A 27226-nucleotide genomic window follows, 5' to 3' on the forward strand; every position below is an offset into this window, starting at 1 on the left:
TACCGGACTCTAAATGGCCAACTGGTGGCCATTTTGTCGTATTATAGTTTGTTCCAGAGCAGTATTAATCATGTTAAGACTTTATATATACATTATACATGTACATCTTGTCGCACACATGCATGTGTATTTGTTCAACCATCAGATTCAAGATGGTGGCCATTTTAACATTATAAATTCGTCAAAATCAACATTTTTGCCATTCCGGAACCAGATCTTAGTTGTGTATTGAACCATGATGCACGTCATTTTGTTATTCAGATCGAATTAAAAATAGTGGCTATTTTGTTATTCGGATCAGATTGGATTTAAAATGGCCAACTGGTGGCCATTTTGTTTTGTTGAATGCTGTTGCATGCTTTTAAGAATCATGTTCTAAAATATATGCACATTAATTTGACAATCCGTTTCAAAATGGCCGAATGATGGCCATTTTAATGTTGGTTATGCAAGGGCAGCTATTGTCTATCATGATACATACATTAAATATGTATATATAATGAAACCATAATTTTTTTCCAGATCAGATTCAAAATGGCCAAATGCAAATGCTAGTCTGGACTCATGTCTCTGACTGATTGCAATCAAACTTTACAACTTTATTTTACATCATGTTATATGCTTCATATTTTATTGAAGCAATGAAAATGAGACAGCTAAGATATTGACTGTGTGTCTTTAGCTAGCATGTTATTTTAGCTAATTTAAATAACCTGTAATTTCGCTAATTCAAGATGTCACTAATTTAAAATAAAGTATATTCTCACAATGAGATTGTTGGCACTTTAGCTGAATTAAGATTCAGTTAATTCATACATGGAGTCAAATTTGCTAAAATGGCATGTAGCTATTTAAACATGTTTTACAGTATACCATCATTTTATGCTGCTAAATCATTAAATGTACTGGTAGTTGCCATGTGATATTTACTACAAAGCATTTAGTAGTAAGGGTAATTGTCCTAATGATCTACTGTGAATACTATGACTTTACATTTATTGTGAATATGAAAAATGTAAAAGTTACAGCTAATGATCTGATTAATTCTAATAAAAGATTTTGTCTGAAGTAATTGCTTCAATCTGTATTTTATCTGTAAACCCCTTGAAGTTATTGTAGTTCATACAATTGAATTCAATAATTGAATGGTATCTTCTGTATCATTGATTACTTTAAATAATACATCTAAATTAACTACTCAGTAACAATTACTTTTTATCAAATGTTTACTACCATTATACGAGTTGCATGGTTTTTATTTATCTGCTATAACTGCATGATATTATTTTTTGAATTGCTGATATTTGTAGAATAATATTACTGAATAATATACATGTGTGTAACAAGGATGTGTACCAAGATAGGTACAGTGGCATTGTATGTATTCCATGAAATGTGTTAAAAATAAGTGTGTTTCCAAGCAATGTGCTTTATACCATACCATACAGATGCAAACAATCTGATAATATTGTGAGACATTCAAAACATATTTTAATGATAGTTACTTCCTCAGCTGATGCCACCTTTCAAATGTTTATAGCATGTGCATGAAAAAATAATCTATTCAACTATAAACATGTATGGACTAATTTATTGTGTGGAAATAACAATATTACAGTGTGTACGTTTTCCTTTTTTATTACACGTGAACCAGGCAATATAAATAGATCTTTTTATAGTAAACTCATCAATAAATAGTAATTATCATCGATAAAATGTGAAATTTTATCACAGCAATCAATAGCATTGAGTATATAATTACATATATTATTCATTTTGAAGATTTGAGAAATGCAATTGAACACAACCTAAATTGAAGACATTGAACTCGCTGTTTATAATCCACATAGCCTAAATTGAAGACATTGAACTCGCTGTTTATAATCCACATAGCCTAAATTGAAGACATTAAACTGTACTGTGTGTGTGCTTAAAATGGCCTAAAAATACATAGGGGAATACTGATAATCAGATGTGTTCCACGTTTGATACCAAAGCCAATGTTTTTTTGTTTTATTTTTGAAACAGTGGGGGATTTTTCTATGAAAGCTTATAATTTATCAGTAATTATCTGTAAAAATTGTTTTTCAAGTAATGCAATGATGTATAATAATTTTATTTCATTTAAAAATACTTTGTAGAATAATAATCAGATTGTTTAAAGTAATTATTAATAAATTTGTCATATTTTACTTTCACTAATGTTCTGTGTACCTGATGTATGAGCTAATTTTAAAAATGTATAAATTTTCATCAAACAGGAAATATTAATTATCAGTCATGAACATCAAATTACAGTAAATACAGTTGTTCCTTTTGGCCGACCAGTACATGCATTATCAGATGAAAACAAGGCAGTGATTGAAGTCAATGCACAAACAAAAATGTGTGTGGCTCAGTCATCCCTGTCTGTGCCCTGTTATTTCTGCCCTCTAATTCTGATAGTGGTCATTATTCCAAAAATATATACATTATATGATTTTGATCTTAACACCATGCTAATGACTATAATTTGTCTGTATTTTAGGAGAATCGAGCCTATTCTTTTTGTGGTACAATAGAGTACATGGCACCAGAAGTAGTCAGAGGTGGAAGTGATGGTCATGATAAAGCTGTTGACTGGTGGTCACTCGGTGTACTAACATATGAATTACTGACAGGAGCATCTCCCTTTACAGTAGAAGGAGAAAGAAACTCACAAACTGAAATATCAAAGTAAGTTTTATATTTGTTAATGAGAAGTTATATACACAGTGTATTAAATTATTATGTATTAGTGTATTAAGTGCTTGACATTCCGTTGGCTAAAAATAACCTGCTAGTTACTCACCTGATGAGTAGAGTTCAAAAATTAAAAAGGCCCAGAGAGCGAGGTTACTATCCGTTAACTGGCTATTAAATTGCGTGAATTTTGCGCCTGTTTTTCTGGATAATATACATGTAGGGTTTGTTAACGATTATGTCAACTGCCATAAACAACACAGTTACTAAATATTCCGAGCTTCATGTTTCAGAATACACTACATCATAATACAGTCTTGTATGTCATCAAACTATTCTCCAAATGAGGTATTTATGTTGTTGTCACGTTTTCTTTTCTCTTTTTAGCGTCTTAATTTTCTCGTACGCTAACAAATCTGTCAACAATTTTTCCATTCCTAAATCCATGATGACAAGAGTAGAATACAATTTCGGATGTCAGAAGGTTGTCCAATCAGACTTCGTGAATTGACAGTCTCTAAAGCTGGTCTCAGACACGGTCTCATTTCCGATCTGCGTGGCATCTGCGAGTCTCTAAAGCTGGTCTCAAACACGGTCTCATTTGCTGTCTATGTGGCATCCGAGAGTCTCTAAATCGGTCTCAAACACTGTCTCAAATGGCATGTTCCTCTGTGGGAGAGTCTCAAAACTGGTCTCAAATGCCTTCTAGAGGGCTCTTAACATTAATCTGATTTAAGATTCTCAAAATTTGTGAATGTCAGTTAAATAGAGACAGGGAGTTGAATTTACCAACAATCTGACAATGCTGTTTTTGAAAGAGATCTGACAAATTGATTGCTGTTTTCACCAGACAATGCTCTGTTTTGTTTTCAGGAGAATTTTAAAGAATAATCCACCAATGCTGTCAATGTTCTCTCCTGAAGTCAAAGATTTTATTTTGAAACTTCTCCAGAAAGATCCAAGGAAGCGTTTGGGATCTGGAACTAGTGGTGCTGCAGAAATCAAGAGACACCCATTTTTCAAGGTACAAACTTTTTTTTTTTACTTTTCCATAATCTTATGCTGTGTAGAATATGCAGGCTTGGACTCAAATCATCTTATGTCAGTGTGCTCAATCAGTTGGTATCTTGGTACAATTCTAATATTGTATTGCTGCGTATCTTATAGTTTCCGTTCAGGCACAGTCTACTACTGATCCACAATCTAATGATACAATATTTGACAACCATTGCTACTAAAAACATCACACGAGTCTGAAATTGGCAGTTCATCAAGTCACTCACAGTGATGGAAATAAAATATTACGTCCAAGTCAAATCTAGGTCAATGGGTTCTGTTGCATCCTTATAACAGGAAATATACTTGGTCATAGTAGACAACACTTGAATAATCTGAAAAAAATTCATACTGATTTTTCGAAGCTGTTTTTTCTTCATTTTACAAAAAATAATCTGCCAAACAGTTGTAGATGTTTTACTATTTCGAAATTGACCCAGATAGACTGTGTAAAATGATATTTGAATAATATCTATAGAATCAACATCATAGGCTATAAATGCATTTGCACTCTCATTCTTTTGACTGTAAAACATAAGTAATGCCATTTTGTCACAGAAAACACATTCCATAATATTTGTTTTAAAATGTAAAAAAAGTCCAAATTTGAAGAAATCTTAGAAAAAATCATGCATGTCTAAATGTTAGGGGAAAATATTTCACACAGTGGAAAAAACAAAACATTTCATTTTGAGTTTGAGAATGAATTTAGTTACGATATATCAAGTATTCTTTTTAAATACAGGGATTATGACATTCATGTCTTGTTTTAGTAGGATTCAATAAATTAGTACTTCTTACAATGCGTTATGACTGTCAATTATCTACTATAATCAGATATTTTATTTCTGTGTCAAAAATCAAATAACATGCATAAAATAGCAGTTTAGTAGTGATTCCCATAGACCACAATGAAAGAAATTACGTACAAATTATGTCAGTGTTGCATTTTTGAACCCAGTCAAACCTTCCCAAGTGCTCACTGCATTCTGTGATGCCATTGGTTTAAAAATGTATTTGATTGACAAACAAGTGGAATAGGATCTTTATCATACTTAGATATAAAAATTGCATGCCTTTATCTTATAAAAACCGTGTCTTCATTTAATACATGTAACAAAATAAAAAATAAAGCATGATTTTTTTCCTTGCCATAATGATGCATTTCATTTTAGAAGGACAGTTAATTACCTCTAGCAGTAATTGTAGTTTTTCAAAATTATCAAAAAATGTTGAACTGAAAATTTGTATGGCATTATTTGTGTGATATACTGCCAACCTATGTTTAGATGACTATTTTGCTATTTGTATGTCTCTATAAGCAGAAAACAAAAGAAATCATTCTATGTAAATCATTCTAGTGATGAAAAATCAGAGATAATGCAGTATATAATTACCCAGACAAATTGTGCAATCATAATAAAGTTATATCAAATGCATGCACCAAATTGATATCCATGGTACATGTACACAGATATATTCAAGGTTGTAGGATATTGGTTTTATCTTTGTTCAAGATGGCATTAATGAAATACAATAATTTTTGCTTTATGAGATCAATTGCTGTTTACTGCAGCATAACAGTCTTCTGATCTTACACTCTTTCCTTGACCCTTTGCTTTATTTTTTAGTCCACATTCAAACAAAATCAAAACACAGACTTATAATTCGGTCTTTGTCTGTTTGTCCTTCTATGGACCAAATATGTTCATTCTTTGCATGTGCCTAGTACTTTATCTGGGATATATGTACATGCAGTGGATTATTGATTCAATCCAAGATGGCTAATTGGCAGTCATTTTGTTTTTTGAAAATGTGGTATCTTATGCATGCCTTGGCAGTTTTTGTTCACATTTGTTCAGCTGTGTTTTTATACATGCCAATTGTAAAGCTTAGCCCAGTTTTTACTGAAAACTGTTTTGGGACGCATGTGATTTGATTAATTCTGCACAATACACCACTGACACCTGTTGGCTATCTATTCAAAGTACTATCAGTAGCATTTGTGGCAATGCATTGGTTTTGTTCAGTTTTCCATAAAGTTATCATAAAAATGTTAAAGCAAATATATTACGTCAGATATCAGCATCTGTTTGACTAAATAATTAACATATTCATTAATGTATAGTAAAAATTACAAATACCAACGATTTTCATTTCATTGGACCATCTTATTAAAGCTTTCAGCAACTGAGCCTGCTTTGCTACATTTATTTTCAATCCTAACAATCCTAAATTTTGTTTGATTTGAATGCCTGTCGTAAAATATAAGGATAGTATTGAAAAGTGACTGTTGGTGTAAGGGAAGATAGCTAGTTGACAGGAGGTGACTGTTGTAGATGTATGGAAATGTAGCTAGTGGACAGGAGGTGACTGTTGTAGGTGTAAGGGAAGGTAGCTAGTGGATAGAAGGTGACTGCTGTAGGTGTATTGAAAGGTAGCTAGTAGACAGGAGGTGACTGTTGTGGGTGTATTGAAAGGTAGCTAGTGGACAGGAGATGACTGTTGTAGGTGTATGGGAAGGTAGCTAGTGGACAGAAGGTGACTTGTAGGTGTAAGGGAAGATAGCTAGTGGATAGAAGGTGACTGTTGTAGGTGTATTGAAAGGTAGCTAGTGGACAGGAGGTGACTGTTGTAGGTGTAAGGGAAGGTAGCTAGTGGATAGAAGGTGACTGTTGTAGGTGTATGGAAAGGTAGCTAGTGGACAGGAGGTGACTATTGTGGGTGTATGGGAAGGTGGCTAGTGGACAGAAGGTGAATGTTGTAGGTGCATGGGAAGGTAGCTAGTGGACAGGAGGTGACTGTTGTTGGTGTAAGGGAAGGTATCTAGTGGACAAGAAGTGTCTGTTGTAGGTGTATGGGAAGGTAGCTATTGGACAAGAGGTGACTGTTGCAGGTGTATGGGAAGGTAGCAAGTGGGTCGGAGGTGACTGTTATAGGTATATGAGAAGGTGGCTAGTGGACAGGAGGTGACTGTTTTAGGTGTATGGGAAGGTAGCTAGTGGACAGGAGGTGACTATTGTAGGTGTATGGGAAGGTGGCTAGTGGACAGGAGGTGACTGTTGTAGGTGCATGGGAAAGTAGCTAGTGGACAGGCAGGTATGTACGACCTAGAAATAGTGCCGTATGCGAGTACCAAGTTGCGAGTCGCAAGTAGCACAATATGCCTTATGCTAGTGGTAAAAACGGCATATGCGAGTGGTAAAATGTATCGTTTGCTAGTAGCAAAAAAGCCCTATGCGAGGGGTAATACAAAGGCTTGTAACGTTTGCTTATAATATAACAACGTACGTTCAATTGTGTTTTATCACAGTAAAATAAAATATTTAGCATGGTTATGAAATGATGTGTACATGGTTGGTTAAGATTGGCATGATGCTGTATCAAAAAAGTCCGTTCAGTCTTTTGCATAGAATCGATGTTTGCTCTTCACGAAATTGCACAGGAAACGTGAAAGCACAATAATTTAATAAACGGCCATGACCAGCCAGCACACTTCGCATAACATGTGAAAATTGTTTTTTCTTTTCGGTAAAATTAGTATGAACCCGTGGTCAGCGATTAAAGAATCATAGAATTATAATTGTAGTTAGTAACGGGTGCATGTTCACCGAAGGGTCACAGAATTCTTGTGTCACGCGCCGCCGTTTAAATGAAGACAATGGCAGGTTTCAAAAGTAGTCTCACCTCGGAGAGGTGTTAAATTTGCCACAACCAAAGTGTTAACTAGCAGACAATTCCATAATACATAGTATATAATAAAGAAATAAAGTGCATGTTGAGTGATAAGTCCGCATGTTTACGAGACGTCCCTCACACATGGAATGTATTTACACGCAACCTGGATCAAATTTGAATTGAAACAAATTGAAACAAAGAAGCGTCTGCCATTGCTTGATCAGGATAGAGACAATTTTCATGGGTAAATGCTAGTAGAAGACCCTCAATGCCCCAAATACTTCGACCTAACCACTTTATTTGTACAAGTAGAAAAAGTGTTATGTTTCGTTAAAACATAGCCTTAGAAAAGATAATAACAATAAAAATATACAGTTCACATATATACTCTCAAGCAAAGATCCTGGCATAATTATAGAACTGGCCAATTATATTTACACAACACAAAGATTTATTTAACATTTAAATCCTAGTTAAGTCCTTTTGTATTGTTTTTTGTACAATTCTTACATTGACTTGTTGGTGTAAGGGAAGGTATCTAGTGGACAAGAGGTGACTGTTGTAGGTGTATGGGAAGGTACTGTTAGACAGGAGGTGACTGTTTTAGGTGTATGGGAAGGTAGCTAGTGGACAGGAGGTGACTATTGTAGGTGTATGAGAAGGTGGCTAGTGGACAGGAGGTGACTATTGTAGGTGTATGGGAAGGTAGCTAGTGGACAGGAGGTGACTATTGTAGGTGTATGGGAAGGTGGCTAGTGGACAGGAGGTGACTGTTGTAGGTGCATGGGAAGGTAGCTAGTGGGTAGGAGGTGACTGTTGTAGGTGTATGAGAAGGTGGCTCGTGGACAGGAGGTGACTATTGTAGGTGTATGGGAAGGTAGCTAGTGGGCAAGAGGTGACTGTTGTGGGTGTATAGGAAGGTACTGTTAGACAGGAGGTGACTTGTTGGTGTAAGGGAAGGTATCTAGTGGACAAGAGGTGACTGTTGTAGGTGTATGGGAAGGTACTGTTAGACAGGAGGTAACTTGTTGGTGTAAGGGAAGGTATCTAGTGGACAAGAGGTGACTTTTGTAGGTGTATGGGAAGGTAGCTGTTGGACAAGAGGTGACTGTTGTAGGTGTATGGGAAGGTAGCTAGTGGACAGGAGGTGACTTGTTGGTGTAAGGGAAGGTATCTAGTGGACAAGAGGTGACTGTTGTAGGTGTATGGGAAGGTAGCTGTTGGACAAGAGGTGACTGTTGTAGGTGTATGGGAAGGTAGCTAGTGGGTAGGAGGTGACTGTTGTAGGTGTATGGGAAGGTAGCTAGTGGACAGGAGGTGACTATTGTAGGTGTATGGGAAGGTAGCTAGTGGACAGGAGGTGACTATTGTAGGTGTATGGGAAGGTAGCTAGTGGGCAAGAGGTGACTGTTGTGGGTGTATAGGAAGGTGGCTGTTGGACAGGAGGTGACTATTGTAGGTGTATGGGAAGGTGGCTAGTGGACAGGAGGTGACTGTTGTAGGTGCATGGGAACGGTAGCTAGTAGACAGGAGGTGACTGTTGTTGGTGTATGGGAAGGTAGCTAGTGGACAGGAGGTGACTGTTGTTGGTGTATGGGAAGGTAGCTAGTAGACAGGAGGTGACTGTTGTTGGTGTATGGGAAGGTAGCTAGTGGGTAGGAGGTGACTATTGTAGGTGTATGGGAAGGTAGCTGTTGGACAAGAGGTGACTGTTGTAGGTGTATGGGAAGGTAGCTAGTGGACAGGAGGTGACTGTTGTTGGTGTATGGGAAGGTAGCTAGTGGGTAGGAGGTGACTGTTGTAGGTGTATGGGAAGGTAGCTAATGGACAGGAGGTGACTGTATATGATTTTCTTGCTATTGTTACGCATACTGCCTTTGGATTTGTTTGTTTGTTTCTAATAATCAAGATAAACTTCAAATATTGAATTCAAACTTTTAACATGACACCAGATAAAATATGTCTACAAAATACCCTATATTTATTGATGTCACTGAGATGAATTTAATTAACTACTGTAACAACATTTCTTTTGAAATATTTATAATATTTATCTTCTCACTTTTTAGGGTCTTAATTGGGAAAAGTTGGCAGAGAAAAAAGTCCCTGCCCCATTTCGCCCAAGAATTAATGATGAAATGGATGTTAGCAATTTTGCTGAAGAATTTACAACAATGATACCAGCTGATTCCCCTGCTGCAATACCCAAGACAGCAGATGGCAAATTGTTCAAGGTATGCATAATCCACATCTGCATTCATCTAACACATTGTCATACATGGTCTCAAACATTCAAATGAAGGATCTCCCCCAAACACCATGAATATACATTTCAAGCCAATTGCCACATTAATCAGTTATAATCTATTTTGAGGAATCTACGGAGTCTCTATGAAAATATGGATGAATAATTATGAATATGAATGTAAAAAAAAACAACATGATATTGGGACAATTTGGGGCTGAATTTTGTCACTGTCACCAACCATAATGCTCTGTTACTATACAATAACTGTACATTGAAGAACCATGGAAGGTGGTACAGTGGTTTACATGTTTGCTGCACATCAGGGAGGTTCTGGGTTTTATTCCTGGTGTTTATGCACTTGCAATTATCACTTAAAACAAAAAAACCTCACCTTCCTAATCATGCATCATTTGGATGATATATGGTCAAAAAAGGGATTATGGATTATAGGCATAGAATCCAATGCCCTCAGGTGGTCGACCAGGGAGATGAGATCACATCTTGTATATTAAAAATTTATAACTGAACTAATCAATAATAGGATAACATACAACCTTAAGTACAGTCATTCTATTCCGTGAATATAGATAAAAATGTAATTGTAACATTGCTGATTTTTACTGCCATTGGTGTTTAAAAAAACATGTAAGTTTATCATAGCCAACAATTTCCATCCATCTTACACTGGAAATTTCATCATTTACTTATTTGTAATTCATCATGTATTTTTTTGTTTTTGTTTACAGGGATATTCTTTTGTAGCTCCTTCAGTTTTATTTAGTGATAATGCAATAACATTTGATCCATTACAAGCCCCTCAAGACACTGGAAAACCTACTCATCTAATGGTATCCAGAGCAGCTTTTATCAAGGTACATGCTCATGATATCCTAGTGATATTTACTTTAAAACTACAAATTGCACTGCTACTGCGGATATGAATACTGAAATAAATATGAATATTGTTACTATCTATATTTGTGTATATTTTTCCTCAGGATTCACTTTTTAATAAGCAATATAAATTGAATTTGAAATCTGAAATGCTTGGAGATGGTAGTTATTCAATATGTAGGTGAGTATTATCATGTATTTTAGGTATATGGTAATGTAGTGGACAGTAAGTGACTTGTAGGTGTGTGGAAATGTAGTGGACAGTAAGTGACTTGTAGGTATATGGAAATGTAGTGGACAGTAAGTGACTTGTGGGTATATGGAAATGTAGTGGACAGTAAGTGACTTGTAGGTATATGGAAATGTAGTGGACAGTAAGTGATTTGTAGGTGTGTGGAAATGTAGTGGACAGTAAGTGACTTGTGGGCATATGGAAATGTAGTGGACAGTAAGTGACTTGTAGGTATATGGAAATGTAGTGGACAGTAAGTGACTTGTAGGTATATGGAAATGTAGTGGACAGTAAGTGACTTGTAGGTGTGTGGAAATGTAGTGGACAGTAAAGTGACTTGTAGGTGTGTGGAAATGTAGTGGACAGTAAGTGACTTGTAGGTATATGGAAATGTAGTGGACAGTAAGTGACTTGTAGGTGTGTGGAAATGTAGTGGACAGTAAAGTGACTTGTAGGTATATGGTAATGTAGTGGACAGTAAGTGACTCGTAGGTATATAGAAATGTAGTGGACAGTAAGTGACTTGTAGGTGTGTGGAAATGTAGGGGACAGTAAAGTGACTTGTAGGTATATGGAAATGTAGTGGACAGTAAGTGACTTGTGGGTATATGGAAATGTAGTGGTCAGTAAGTGACTTGTAGGTATATGGAAATGTAGTGGACAGTAAGTGACTTGTAGGTATATGGAAATGTAGTGGACAGTAAGTGACTTGTAGGTGTGTGGAAATGTAGTGGACAGTAAGTGACTTGTAGGTGTGTGGAAATGTAGTGGACAGTAAGTGACTTGTGGGTATATGGAAATGTAGTGGACAGTAAGTGATTTGTAGGTATATGGAAATGTAGTGGACAGTAATTGACTTGTAGGTGTGTGGAAATGTAGTGGACAGTAAGTGACCTGTAGGTGTGTGGAAATGTACTGGACAGTAAGTGACTTGTAGGTATATGGAAATGTAGTGGACAGTAAGTGACTTGTGGGTATATGGAAATGTAGTGGACAGTAAGTGACTTGTAGGTGTGTGGAAATGTAGTGGACAGTAGTAAGTGACTTGTAGGTGTGTGGAAATGTAGTGGACAGTAAGTGATTTGTAGGTGTGTGGAAATGTAGTGGACAGTACGTGACTTGTAGGTATATGGAAATGTAGTGGACAGTAAGTGACTTGTAGGTGTGTGGAAATGTAGTGGACAGTAAGTGACTTGTAGGTGTGTGGAAATGTAGTGGACAGTAAGTGACTTGTAGGTGTGTGGAAATGTAGTGGACAGTAAGTGACTTGTAGGTATATGGAAATGTAGTGGACAGTAAGTGATTTGTAGGTATATGGAAATGTAGTGGACAGTAAGTGACTTGTAGGTATATGGAAATGTAGTGGACAGTAAAGTGACTTGTAGGTATATGGAAATGTAGTGGACAGTAAGTGACTTGTAGGTGTGTGGAAATGTAGTGGACAGTAGTAAGTGACTTGTAGGTGTGTGGAAATGTAGTGGACAGTAAGTGACTTGTAGGTGTGTGGAAATGTAGTGGACAGTAAGTGACTTGTAGGTATATGGAAATGTAGTGGACAGTAAGTGACTTGTAGGTGTGTGGAAATGTAGTGGACAGTACGTGACTTGTAGGTATATGGAAATGTAGTGGACAGTAAGTGACTTGTAGGTGTGTGGAAATGTAGTGGACAGTAGTAAGTGACTTGTAGGTGTGTGGAAATGTAGTGGACAGTAAGTGACTTGTAGGTGTGTGGAAATGTAGTGGACAGTAAGTGACTTGTAGGTATATGGAAATGTAGTGGACAGTAAGTGATTTGTAGGTATATGGAAATGTAGTGGACAGTAAGTGACTTGTAGGTATATGGAAATGTAGTGGACAGTAAGTGACTTGTAGGTGTGTGGAAATGTAGTGGACAGTAAGTGATTTGTAGGTATATGGAAATGTAGTGGACAGTAAGTGATTTGTAGGTGTGTGGAAATGTAGTGGACAGTAAGTGACTTGTAGGTGTGTGGAAATGTAGTGGACAGTAAGTGACTTGTAGGTATATGGAAATGTAGTGGACAGTAAGTGACTTGTAGGTATATGGAAATGTAGTGGACAGTAGTAAGTGACTTGTAGGTATATGGAAATGTAGTGGACAGTAAGTGATTTGTAGGTGTGTGGAAATGTAGTGGACAGTAAGTGACTTGTAGGTATATGGAAATGTAGTGGACAGTAAGTGACTTGTAGGTATATGGAAATGTAGTGGACAGTAAGTGACTTGTGGGTAAATGGAAATGTAGTGGACAGTAGTAAGTGACTTGTAGGTATATGGAAATGTAGTGGACAGTAAGTGACTTGTAGGTATATGGAAATGTAGTGGACAGTAAGTGACTTGTAGGTGTGTGGAAATGTAGTGGACAGTAAGTGACTTGTAGGTGTGTAGAAATGTAGTGGACAGTAAAGTGACTTGTAGGTATATGGAAATGTAGTGGACAGTAAGTGACTTGTAGGTATATAGAAATGTAGTGGACAGTAAGTGACTTGTAGGCGTGTGGAAATGTAGTGGACAGTAAGTGACTTGTGGGTATATGGAAATGTAGTGGACAGTAAGTGACTTGTAGGTGTGTGGAAATGTAGTGGACAGTAAGTGACTTGTAGGTATATGGAAATGTAGTGGACAGTAAGTGACTTGTAGGTATATAGAAATGTAGTGGACAGTAAGTGACTTGTAGGTGTGTGGAAATGTAGTGGACAGTAAGTGACTTGTAGGTGTGTGGAAATGTAGTGGACAGTAAGTGACTTGTAGGTATATAGAAATGTAGTGGACAGTAAGTGACTTGTAGGTATATGGAAATGTAGTGGACAGTAAGTGACTTGTAGGTATATGGAAATGTAGTGGACAGTAAGTGACTTGTAGGTGTGTGGAAATGTAGTGGACAGTAAGTGACTTGTAGGTATATGGAAATGTAGTGGACAGTAAGTGACTTGTAGGTATATAGAAATGTAGTGGACAGTAAGTGACTTGTAGGTGTGTGGAAATGTAGTGGACAGTAAGTGACTTGTAGGTATATGGAAATGTAGTGGACAGTAAAGTGACTTGTAGGTATATGGAAATGTAGTGGACAGTAAGTGACTTGTAGGTATATAGAAATGTAGTGGACAGTAAGTGACTTGTAGGTGTGTGGAAATGTAGTGGACAGTAAGTGACTTGTAGGTGTGTGGAAATGTAGTGGACAGTAAGTGACTTGTAGGTATATAGAAATGTAGTGGACAGTAAGTGACTTGTAGGTATATGGAAATGTAGTGGACAGTAAGTGACTTGTAGGTATATGGAAATGTAGTGGACAGTAAGTGACTTGTAGGTATATAGAAATGTAGTGGACAGTAAGTGACTTGTAGGTATATAGAAATGTAGTGGACAGTAAGTGACTTGTAGGTATATGGAAATGTATTGGACAGTAAGTGACTTGTAGGTGTGTGGAAATGTAGTGGACAGTAAGTGACTTGTAGGTGTGTAGAAATGTAGTGGACAGTAAGTGACTTGTAGGTATATAGAAATGTAGTGGACAGTAAGTGACTTGTAGGTATATAGAAATGTAGTGGACAGTAAGTGACTTGTAGGTATATAGAAATGTAGTGGACAGTAAGTGACTTGTAGGTGTGTGGAAATGTAGTGGACAGTAAGTGACTTGTAGGTGTGTGGAAATGTATTGGACAGTAAGTGACTTGTAGGTATATGGAAATGTAGTGGACAGTAAGTGACTTGTAGGTATATGGAAATGTAGTGGACAGTAAGTGACTTGTAGGTGTGTGGAAATGTAGTGGACAGTAAGTGACTTGTAGGTATATGGAAATGTAGTGGACAGTAAGTGACTTGTAGGTGTGTGGAAATGTAGTGGACAGTAAGTGACTTGTAGGTATATAGAAATGTAGTGGACAGTAAGTGACTTGTAGGTATATAGAAATGTATTGGACAGTAAGTGACTTGTAGGTATATAGAAATGTAGTGGACAGTAAGTGACTTGTAGGTATATAGAAATGTAGTGGACAGTAAGTGACTTGTAGGTGTGTGGAAATGTAGTGGACAGTAAGTGACTTGTAGGTGTGTGGAAATGTATTGGACAGTAAGTGACTTGTAGGTATATAGAAATGTAGTGGACAGTAAGTGACTTGTAGGTATATAGAAATGTATTGGACAGTAAGTGATTTGTAGGTCTATGGAAATGTAGTGGACAGTAAGTGACTTGTAGGTATATGGAAATGTAGTGGACAGTAAGTGACTTGTAGGTGTGTGGAAATGTAGTGGACAGTAAGTGACTTGTAGGTATATGGAAATGTAGTGGACAGTAAGTGACTTGTAGGTATATAGAAATGTAGTGGACAGTAAGTGACTTGTAGGTATATAGAAATGTATTGGACAGTAAGTGACTTGTAGGTATATAGAAATGTAGTGGACAGTAAGTGACTTGTAGGTGTGTGGAAATGTAGTGGACAGTAAGTGACTTGTAGGTATATGGAAATGTAGTGGACAGTAAGTGACTTGTAGGTGTGTGGAAATGTAGTGGACAGTAAAGTGACTTGTAGGTGTGTGGAAATGTAGTGGACAGTAAGTGACTTGTAGGTATATAGAAATGTAGTGGACAGTAAGTGACTTGTAGGTATATAGAAATGTAGTGGACAGTAAGTGACTTGTAGGTATATAGAAATGTAGTGGACAGTAAGTGACTTGTAGGTGTGTGGAAATGTAGTGGACAGTAAGTGACTTGTAGGTATATGGAAATGTAGTGGACAGTAAGTGACTTGTAGGTATATAGAAATGTAGTGGACAGTAAGTGACTTGTAGGTGTGTGGAAATGTAGTGGACAGTAAGTGACTTGTAGGTATATGGAAATGTAGTGGACAGTAAGTGACTTGTAGGTGTGTGGAAATGTAGTGGACAGTAAAGTGACTTGTAGGTGTGTGGAAATGTAGTGGACAGTAAGTGACTTGTAGGTATATAGAAATGTAGTGGACAGTAAGTGACTTGTAGGTATATAGAAATGTAGTGGACAGTAAGTGACTTGTAGGTATATAGAAATGTAGTGGACAGTAAGTGACTTGTAGGTGTGTGGAAATGTAGTGGACAGTAAGTGACTTGTAGGTATATGGAAATGTAGTGGACAGTAAGTGACTTGTAGGTGTGTGGAAATGTAGTGGACAGTAAAGTGACTTGTAGGTGTGTGGAAATGTAGTGGACAGTAAGTGACTTGTAGGTATATGGAAATGTAGTGGACAGTAAGTGACTTGTAGGTATATAGAAATGTAGTGGACAGTAAGTGACTTGTAGGTATATAGAAATGTATTGGACAGTAAGTGACTTGTAGGTATATAGAAATGTAGTGGACAGTAAGTGACTTGTAGGTATATAGAAATGTAGTGGACAGTAAGTGACTTGTAGGTGTGTGGAAATGTAGTGGACAGTAAGTGACTTGTAGGTATATGGAAATGTAGTGGACAGTAAGTGACTTGTAGGTATATGGAAATGTAGTGGACAGTAAGTGACTTGTAGGTGTATAGAAATGTAGTGGACAGTAAGTGACTTGTAGGTATATAGAAATGTAGTGGACAGTAAGTGACTTGTAGGTGTGTGGAAATGTAGTGGACAGTAAGTGACTTGTAGGTATATGGAAATGTAGTGGACAGTAAGTGACTTGTAGGTATATAGAAATGTAGTGGACAGTAAGTGACTTGTAGGTGTGTGGAAATGTAGTGGACAGTAAGTGACTTGTAGGTATATGGAAATGTAGTGGACAGTAAGTGACTTGTAGGTATATGGAAATGTAGTGGACAGTAAGTGACTTGTAGGTGTATAGAAATGTAGTGGACAGTAAGTGACTTGTAGGTATATAGAAATGTAGTGGACAGTAAGTGACTTGTAGGTGTGTGGAAATGTAGTGGACAGTAAGTGACTTGTAGGTATATGGAAATGTAGTGGACAGTAAGTGACTTGTAGGTGTGTGGAAATGTAGTGGACAGTAAGTGACTTGTGGGTATATGGAAATGTAGTGGACAGTAAGTGACTTGTAGGTGTGTGGAAATGTAGTGGACAGTAAGTGACTTGTAGGTGTGTGGAAATGTAGTGGACAGTAAGTGACTTGTAGGTATATAGAAATGTAGTGGACAGTAAGTGACTTGTAGGTATATAGAAATGTAGTGGACAGTAAGTGACTTGTAGGTGTGTGGAAATGTAGTGGACAGTAAGTGACTTGTGGGTATATGGAAATGTAGTGGACAGTAAGTGACTTGTAGGTGTGTGGAAATGTAGTGGACAGTAAGTGACTTGTAGGTGTGTAGAAATGTAGTGGACAGTAAGTGACTTGTAGGTATATAGAAATGTAGTGGACAGTAAGTGACTTGTAGGTGTGTGGAAATGTAGTGGACAGTAAGTGACTTGTAGGTGTGTGGAAATGTAGTGGACAGTAAGTGACTTGTAGGTATATGGAAATGTAGTGGACAGTAAGTGACTTGTAGGTGTGTGGAAATGTAGTGGACAGTAAGTGACTTGTAGGTGTGTGGAAATGTAGTGGACAGTAAGTGACTTGTAGGTATATGGAAATGTAGTGGACAGTAAGTGACTTGTGGGTATATGGAAATGTAGTGGACAGTAGGTGACTTGTAGGTGTGTGGAAATGTAGTGAACAGTAAAGTGACTTGTAGGTGTGTAGAAATGTAGTGGACAGTAAAGTGACTTGTAGGTGTGTAGAAATGTAGTGGACAGTAAGTGACTTGTAGGTGTGTAGAAATGTAGTGGACAGTAAGTGACTTGTAGGTATATAGAAATGTAGTGGACAGTAAGTGACTTGTAGGTGTGTGGAAATGTAGTGGACAGTAAGTGACTTGTAGGTATATGGAAATGTAGTGGACAGTAAGTGACTTGTAGGTGTGTGGAAATGTAGTGGACAGTAAGTGACTTGTAGGTATATGGAAATGTAGTGGACAGTAAGTGACTTGTAGGTGTGTGGAAATGTAGTGGACAGTAAGTGACTTGTAGGTATATGGAAATGTAGTGGACAGTAAGTGACTTGTAGGTGTGTGGAAATGTAGTGGACAGTAAGTGACTTGTAGGTATATGGAAATGTAGTGGACAGTAAGTGACTTGTGGGTATATGGAAATGTAGTGGACAGTAAGTGACTTGTAGGTATATGGAAATGTAGTGGACAGTAAGTGACTTGTAGGTGTGTGGAAATGTAGTGGACAGTAAGTGACTTGTGGGTATATGGAAATGTAGTGGACAGTAAGTGACTTGTAGGTATATGGAAATGTAGTGGACAGTAAGTGACTTGTAGGTGTGTGGAAATGTAGTGGACAGTAAGTGACTTGTAGGTATATAGAAATGTAGTGGACAGTAAGTGACTTGTAGGTATATAGAAATGTAGTGGACAGTAAAGTGACTTGTAGGTGTGTGGAAATGTAGTGGACAGTAAGTGACTTGTAGGTATATGGAAATGTAGTGGACAGTAAGTGACTTGTAGGTGTGTGGAAATGTAGTGAACAGTAAAGTGACTTGTAGGTGTGTAGAAATGTAGTGGACAGTAAAGTGACTTGTAGGTGTGTAGAAATGTAGTGGACAGTAAGTGACTTGTAGGTGTGTAGAAATGTAGTGGACAGTAAGTGACTTGTAGGTATATAGAAATGTAGTGGACAGTAAGTGACTTGTAGGTGTGTGGAAATGTAGTGGACAGTAAGTGACTTGTAGGTATATGGAAATGTAGTGGACAGTAAGTGACTTGTAGGTGTGTGGAAATGTAGTGGACAGTAAGTGACTTGTGGGTATATGGAAATGTAGTGGACAGTAAGTGACTTGTAGGTGTGTGGAAATGTAGTGGACAGTAAGTGACTTGTAGGTATATGGAAATGTAGTGGACAGTAAGTGACTTGTGGGTATATGGAAATGTAGTGGACAGTAAGTGACTTGTGGGTATATGGAAATGTAGTGGACAGTAAGTGACTTGTAGGTATATGGAAATGTAGTGGACAGTAAGTGACTTGTAGGTATATGGAAATGTAGTGGACAGTAAGTGACTTGTGGGTATATGGAAATGTAGTGGACAGTAAGTGACTTGTAGGTGTGTGGAAATGTAGTGGACAGTAAGTGACTTGTAGGTATATGGAAATGTAGTGGACAGTAAGTGACTTGTAGGTATATGGAAATGTAGTGGACAGTAAGTGACTTGTAGGTATATGGAAATGTAGTGGACAGTAAGTGACTTGTAGGTGTGTGGAAATGTAGTGGACAGTAAGTGACTTGTAGGTGTGTGGAAATGTAGTGGACAGTAAGTGACTTGTAGGTATATGGAAATGTAGTGGACAGTAAGTGACTTGTGGGTATATGGAAATGTAGTGGACAGTAAGTGACTTGTAGGTGTGTGGAAATGTAGTGGACAGTAAGTGACTTGTAGGTATATGGAAATGTAGTGGACAGTAAGTGACTTGTAGGTGTGTGGAAATGTAGTGGACAGTAAGTGACTTGTAGGTATATGGAAATGTAGTGGACAGTAAGTGACTTGTAGGTGTGTGGAAATGTAGTGGACAGTAAGTGACTTGTAGGTATATGGAAATGTAGTGGACAGTAAGTGACTTGTAGGTGTGTGGAAATGTAGTGGACAGTAAGTGACTTGTAGGTATATGGAAATGTAGTGGACAGTAAGTGACTTGTGGGTATATGGAAATGTAGTGGACAGTAAGTGACTTGTAGGTGTGTGGAAATGTAGTGGACAGTAAGTGACTTGTAGGTATATGGAAATGTAGTGGACAGTAAGTGACTTGTAGGTGTGTGGAAATGTAGTGGACAGTAAGTGACTTGTAGGTATATGGAAATGTAGTGGACAGTAAGTGACTTGTGGGTATATAGAAATGTAGTGGACAGTAAGTGACTTGTGGGTATATGGAAATGTAGTGGACAGTAAGTGACTTGTAGGTGTGTGGAAATGTAGTGGACAGTAAGTGACTTGTAGGTATATGGAAATGTAGTGGACAGTAAGTGACTTGTAGGTGTGTGGAAATGTAGTGGACAGTAAGTGACTTGTGGGTATATGGAAATGTAGTGGACAGTACGTGACTTGTAGGTGTGTGGAAATGTAGTGGACAGTAAGTGACTTGTAGGTATATGGAAATGTAGTGGACAGTAAAGTGACTTGTAGGTGTGTGGAAATGTAGTGGACAGTAAGTGACTTGTAGGTATATAGAAATGTAGTGGACAGTAAGTGACTTGTGGGTGTGTGGAAATGTAGTGGACAGTAAGTGACTTGTAGGTATATGGAAATGTAGTGGACAGTAAGTGACTTGTGGGTGTGTGGAAATGTAGTGGACAGTAAGTGACTTGTAGGTATATGGAAATGTAGTGGACAGTAAGTGACTTGTGGGTATATGGAAATGTAGTGGACAGTAAGTGACTTGTAGGTGTGTGGAAATGTAGTGGACAGTAAGTGACTTGTAGGTATATGGAAATGTAGTGGACAGTAAGTGACTTGTAGGTGTGTGGAAATGTAGTGGACAGTAAGTGACTTGTGGGTATATGGAAATGTAGTGGACAGTAAGTGACTTGTAGGTGTGTGGAAATGTAGTGGACAGTAAGTGACTTGTAGGTATATGGAAATGTAGTGGACAGTAAGTGACTTGTAGGTATATGGAAATGTAGTGGACAGTAAGTGACTTGTAGGTATATGGAAATGTAGTGGACAGTAAGTGACTTGTAGGTGTGTGGAAATGTAGTGGACAGTAAGTGACTTGTAGGTATATGGAAATGTAGTGGACAGTAAGTGACTTGTGGGTATATGGAAATGTAGTGGACAGTAAGTGACTTGTAGGTGTGTGGAAATGTAGTGGACAGTAAGTGACTTGTAGGTATATGGAAATGTAGTGGACAGTAAGTGACTTGTAGGTGTGTGGAAATGTAGTGGACAGTAAGTGACTTGTAGGTATATGGAAATGTAGTGGACAGTAAGTGACTTGTAGGTGTGTGGAAATGTAGTGGACAGTAAGTGACTTGTAGGTATATGGAAATGTAGTGGACAGTAAGTGACTTGTAGGTGTGTGGAAATGTAGTGGACAGTAAGTGACTTGTAGGTATATGGAAATGTAGTGGACAGTAAGTGACTTGTGGGTATATGGAAATGTAGTGGACAGTAAGTGACTTGTAGGTGTGTGGAAATGTAGTGGACAGTAAGTGACTTGTAGGTATATGGAAATGTAGTGGACAGTAAGTGACTTGTAGGTGTGTGGAAATGTAGTGGACAGTAAGTGACTTGTAGGTATATGGAAATGTAGTGGACAGTAAGTGACTTGTGGGTATATAGAAATGTAGTGGACAGTAAGTGACTTGTGGGTATATGGAAATGTAGTGGACAGTAAGTGACTTGTAGGTGTGTGGAAATGTAGTGGACAGTAAGTGACTTGTAGGTATATGGAAATGTAGTGGACAGTAAGTGACTTGTAGGTGTGTGGAAATGTAGTGGACAGTAAGTGACTTGTGGGTATATGGAAATGTAGTGGACAGTACGTGACTTGTAGGTGTGTGGAAATGTAGTGGACAGTAAGTGACTTGTAGGTATATGGAAATGTAGTGGACAGTAAAGTGACTTGTAGGTGTGTGGAAATGTAGTGGACAGTAAGTGACTTGTAGGTATATAGAAATGTAGTGGACAGTAAGTGACTTGTGGGTGTGTGGAAATGTAGTGGACAGTAAGTGACTTGTAGGTATATGGAAATGTAGTGGACAGTAAGTGACTTGTGGGTGTGTGGAAATGTAGTGGACAGTAAGTGACTTGTAGGTATATAGAAATGTAGTGGACAGTAAGTGACTTGTGGGTGTGTGGAAATGTAGTGGACAGTAAGTGACTTGTAGGTATATGGAAATGTAGTGGACAGTAAGTGACTTGTGGGTATATGGAAATGTAGTGGACAGTAAGTGACTTGTAGGTGTGTGGAAATGTAGTGGACAGTAAGTGACTTGTAGGTATATGGAAATGTAGTGGACAGTAAGTGACTTGTAGGTGTGTGGAAATGTAGTGGACAGTAAGTGACTTGTAGGTATATGGAAATGTAGTGGACAGTAAGTGACTTGTGGGTATATGGAAATGTAGTGGACAGTAAGTGACTTGTAGGTGTGTGGAAATGTAGTGGACAGTAAGTGACTTGTAGGTATATGGAAATGTAGTGGACAGTAAATGACTTGTAGGTGTGTGGAAATGTAGTGGACAGTAAGTGACTTGTAGGTATATGGAAATGTAGTGGACAGTAAGTGACTTGTGGGTATATGGAAATGTAGTGGACAGTAAGTGACTTGTAGGTGTGTGGAAATGTAGTGGACAGTAAGTGATTTGTAGGTATATGGAAATGTAGTGGACAGTAGTAAGTGACTTGTAGGTGTGTGGAAATGTAGTGGACAGTAAAGTGACTTGTAGGTATATAGAAATGTAGTGGACAGTAAGTGACTTGTAGGTATATGGAAATGTAGTGGACAGTAAGTGACTTGTAGGTATATGGAAATGTAGTGGACAGTAAGTGACTTGTAGGTATATGGAAATGTAGTGGACAGTAAGTGACTTGTAGGTATATGGAAATGTAGTGGACAGTAAGTGACTTGTGGGTATATGGAAATGTAGTGGACAGTAAAGTGACTTGTAGGTATATGGAAATGTAGTGAACAGTAAAGTGACTTGTAGGTATATGGAAATGTAGTGGACAGTAAGTGATTTGTAGGTGTGTGGAAATGTAGTGGACAGTAAGTGACTTGTAGGTATATGGAAATGTAGTGGACAGTAAGTGACTTGTAGGTATATGGAAATGTAGTGGACAGTAAGTGACTTGTGGGTATATGGAAATGTAGTGGACAGTAGTAAGTGACTTGTAGGTATATGGAAATGTAGTGGACAGTAAGTGACTTGTAGGTATATGGAAATGTAGTGGACAGTAAGTGACTTGTAGGTGTGTAGAAATGTAGTGGACAGTAAAGTGACTTGTAGGTATATGGAAATGTAGTGGACAGTAAGTGACTTGTAGGTATATAGAAATGTAGTGGACAGTAAGTGACTTGTGGGTGTGTGGAAATGTAGTGGACAGTAAGTGACTTGTGGGTATATGGAAATGTAGTGGACAGTAAGTGACTTGTAGGTGTGTGGAAATGTAGTGGACAGTAAGTGACTTGTAGGTATATGGAAATGTAGTGGACAGTAAGTGACTTGTAGGTATATGGAAATGTAGTGGACAGTAAGTGACTTGTAGGTATATAGAAATGTAGTGGACAGTAAGTGACTTGTAGGTGTGTGGAAATGTAGTGGACAGTAAGTGACTTGTAGGTGTGTGGAAATGTAGTGGACAGTAAGTGACTTGTAGGTATATAGAAATGTAGTGGACAGTAAGTGACTTGTAGGTATATGGAAATGTAGTGGACAGTAAGTGACTTGTAGGTATATGGAAATGTAGTGGACAGTAAGTGACTTGTAGGTGTGTGGAAATGTAGTGGACAGTAAGTGACTTGTAGGTATATGGAAATGTAGTGGACAGTAAGTGACTTGTAGGTATATAGAAATGTATTGGACAGTAAGTGACTTGTAGGTGTGTGGAAATGTAGTGGACAGTAAGTGACTTGTAGGTATATGGAAATGTAGTGGACAGTAAAGTGACTTGTAGGTATATGGAAATGTAGTGGACAGTAAGTGACTTGTAGGTGTGTGGAAATGTAGTGGACAGTAAGTGACTTGTAGGTATATGGAAATGTAGTGGACAGTAAAGTGACTTGTAGGTATATGGAAATGTAGTGGACAGTAAGTGACTTGTAGGTATATGGAAATGTAGTGGACAGTAAGTGACTTGTAGGTATATGGAAATGTAGTGGACAGTAAGTGACTTGTAGGTGTGTGGAAATGTAGTGGACAGTAAGTGACTTGTGGGTATATGGAAATGTAGTGGACAGTAAGTGACTTGTAGGTATATGGAAATGTAGTGGACAGTAAAGTGACTTGTAGGTATATGGAAATGTAGTGAACAGTAAAGTGACTCTTAGGTATATGGAAATGTAGTGAACAGTAAAGTGACTTGTAGGTATATGGAAATGTAGTGGACAGTAAGTGACCTGTAGGTATATGGAAATGTAGTGGACAGTAAAGTGACTTGTAGGTATATGGAAATGTAGTGGACAGTAAGTGACTTGTAGGTATATGGAAATGTAGTGGATAGTAAGTGACTTGTGGGTGTGTGGAAATGTAGTGGACAGTAAGTGACTTGTAGGTATATGGAAATGTAGTGGACAGTAAGTGACTTGTAGGTATATGGAAATGTAGTGGACAGTAAGTGACTTGTAGGTGTGTGGAAAGATAGATAATAGACAGGAGGTGATTGTTGTAAGTGTATTGAGAGGTTTAGTTAGTTAACAGAGGGCAGTAAATTGGGAGGATTGGATGTTGACAACATGATAGTTGTATGGGTAGTTTTTTTTTAAAGTGTTACATAATTATTGATTTAGATGAGTCATTGACTTTTCTGATTTTTTACTCAGTATGAAATATTATTTTGGGAGAAAAACTGTCTGGAAACATGCAAAAATAGGCCATTTTAGACTATTTTCTAAGGAATTGATGTTCTTGTACCAATAATTATGACTATGACTACATATGATTTGTGTCTTATGATGAAGAAACCTTTCTTACCAATGAGGGTCAATGGTAAATGGTTTAAAAATCATCATTTTTATGGGAGTTTGAATGTTTTGTACAAAAAGTGATTTTTTTCTACCAGGATTTTGTCAGCTTATGGTAAATGGTAGTCAATTTCTTTAATGCATTATGTAATAGCTGTTGACTTTATTGCTCTCAGAATGTGTACACATAGGAAAACTGGTTCAGAATATGCAGTGAAGATTGTAAGTCGTAGGATAGACTGTACAAGGGAAATTCATTGTTTGAGGCAATGTCAAGGTCATCCTAATATAATTTCATTATATGACGTCTTTCATGATGAGGTAAGTACATCAGGATTATATACCTCCATTATGGGAATATCGCAAAGTATGCATGAAGACAGCACATGGGTGATGTGTATCAAAGATTGATATGATTACCTTGCTGTCTGTGTCCATACTGGTATTTGTGGTATCTTCATTGTAACCTTATTATTATACATCTTCGCAATCAATAACACTTGGAACTAAGTAAGCTGGTGGAAATCAGTGCCACTTTTTTACTTTGAACATTATTTTCTTTAAAATATCACGTAATTGTTCCATATTTGGCATTTGCTTGCTATAACTTTCGGTGACAAATGTATAATAATGCTATTAATTAGTTGCATTATTTCAGCTGTTATTTGTAGTATATGGGTAGTATTTTCACCGTTTATTGGTGTTTAGCTGGTGCTTTATTGCAAGTGATGCTTGTTATATATTATGTGTTATTATGTGTGGACAAATGCTAAGTTAGCTAGTGTGTTTCTGGGTAAACAACTGCCGTGTGGGATGACAATGTTAGTTTTTTTATTGTGAAAAAGATTTAATTTCATTTTCCAGGCAAGGTTTTTTTTTTTTAATTTTTAGTGTTAAATATTGAAGTAACTACTAGAGGGTCTACTGGATTATGTTAATTTTAATAGATGTTTGTCAACAGCTGTCATCAGAACATGAATTTTCTGCATTCTTTTATCTCTACAGCTTCATCATTATCTTGTTATGGAATTATGCAAGGGTGGGGAATTATTAGAAAGAATTAAAAAGAAGCAACATTTTGATGAAATAGAAGCTAGCAGAATAATGAAGAAATTAGTATCAGCTGTGAAATATATGCATGATAGAAAAGTTGTACATCGGGACCTGAAACCTGAAGTAAGTTAACATTTTAATTCAGATTGTTATTTTATTTCACTATGCAAACCGAGTAATTCTCATTATTCTTAACTAAAAACGCACTTTTTCATAGCCTACAGTGATTACTATGAGTCTAGTGTTTTGTATCAGACCAGTGGTACTTTTCAGGAGTATGGTATTTGCTCTGTTGGAACCAGCTCTTCAATAGAAGTGAATGTATTGTATACTGGATCATGAAAATATGACTTGTTATAACCATAGACACATCTTTATCATTACTATAAGTGAATTTGGTATTTTTTGAGACTACAAAAATGATTTTTTTTTTTTAAATCTTGTTTTTCTCTTCTACAGAATTTGTTGTTCAAAGATAATAGTGAAGATGCTGAATTGAAGATTGTTGATTTTGGGTTTGCTCGTATGAAACCTGACAATAATCAACCATTGAATACTCCATGTTTCACCCTACACTATGCAGCTCCTGAAGTACTAAGACAGACATCATTGCATAAACACCATAATGACCCCACTGGATATGATGATTCTTGCGATCTTTGGAGTTTAGGAGTCATTATGGTAAGTATAAATACCACTTTTCATTAGATGTACTGTAAAATACTTTCACTTGGCATTTATTTTTGCAATTTACACTGAAGGCATGATTCAGTGAAAATAAAATCCAGCAAATATACCTTTTTCCCTATATTGTACATTCAACTCGTCAAAAATCAGGGAAAATAAATTCCATACAAAACACCCAAAAAATGTTTTCAGCTAAAATAAAGTATTTTACAGTAATCAGGTACAACTTCATTGGCAAAACATAATTTTCCATTACAGTGTTAACATTTGGTCAAAATATTCATTGAATGAATGATTATCAGGAACCTGTAGCTCAGCATGGTGCAGGGTTCCTGGAACACAACTCAGATGGCCAGACATATCAACTGGAAGTTGCTGAGAGCAGTTCAACCTGCTTCAGCCACTTCCATTGTTTATAGTCACTTCCAACTATTTACTCTACCCACCACATTTGTCATGACCTATTTTGCAATCACCAAGACTTGGTTCTGGTAAGTTTGGAGAACATGGGCAAACTGATTTTAGAAATTGTTCTTATCCATGATGTTCTGCATGCTGCATGTAGAGAGAGATAGATCAGTGGGTGTTTAATCCCATATATGTCTATGTAACTATAGAAACATAAATATCTAAATAGTTTAAGTAATGGTAGTTGGCAGTGACTCAAAAACAATAGAACTGACTGAAGCAGTTTTTCTATATTCTATCAATGAAAGTATACATAGGGACTGTCATGTTTTTTTGCAGGACAAATAACGAGGGCTTACTCTTATGAAACATATTGGAACCACGAATGGAGTATATATTTTACTGCACAAATTTTGCCATTTCAAGATAATTCATTGTTATCAACTACAAAATGCAGACACACCTTGTAAAATATCATGTGACCTTTTATTGAGTCATGAGATTTCCTTGGTCACATGATCTAGCTATTACGGTATCTTATTATTATATTATACAGTGACACACCATAAGCCCAGAGTGTAGAAAACTTATGATACCTTTCTGTTATAGGGC

The 27226-nt window shown here is 37.2% G+C and overlaps 1 protein-coding gene across 1 annotated transcript in view; it reads left to right on the top strand.

The window, feature by feature from the left end:
- LOC102808677 (ribosomal protein S6 kinase alpha-5-like) overlaps window positions 1-27226 on the top strand; it is a 77443-nt gene that overhangs the window by 44232 nt on the left and 5985 nt on the right. The window contains exons 6-13 of the mRNA XM_085490776.1: window positions 2528-2715; window positions 3595-3745; window positions 9525-9689; window positions 10450-10575; window positions 10702-10778; window positions 24643-24787; window positions 25472-25642; window positions 25979-26200. Of these exons, the coding sequence (XP_085346902.1) occupies window positions 2528-2715; window positions 3595-3745; window positions 9525-9689; window positions 10450-10575; window positions 10702-10778; window positions 24643-24787; window positions 25472-25642; window positions 25979-26200 (1245 nt within the window). The remainder of the gene's footprint in view (window positions 1-2527; window positions 2716-3594; window positions 3746-9524; window positions 9690-10449; window positions 10576-10701; window positions 10779-24642; window positions 24788-25471; window positions 25643-25978; window positions 26201-27226) is intronic.

This window comes from Saccoglossus kowalevskii, chromosome 2 (genome assembly GCF_978046115.1).
Source record: "Saccoglossus kowalevskii chromosome 2, keSacKowa6.1, whole genome shotgun sequence".
In the NCBI taxonomy this organism is placed as follows: Eukaryota; Metazoa; Hemichordata; class Enteropneusta; family Harrimaniidae; genus Saccoglossus; species Saccoglossus kowalevskii.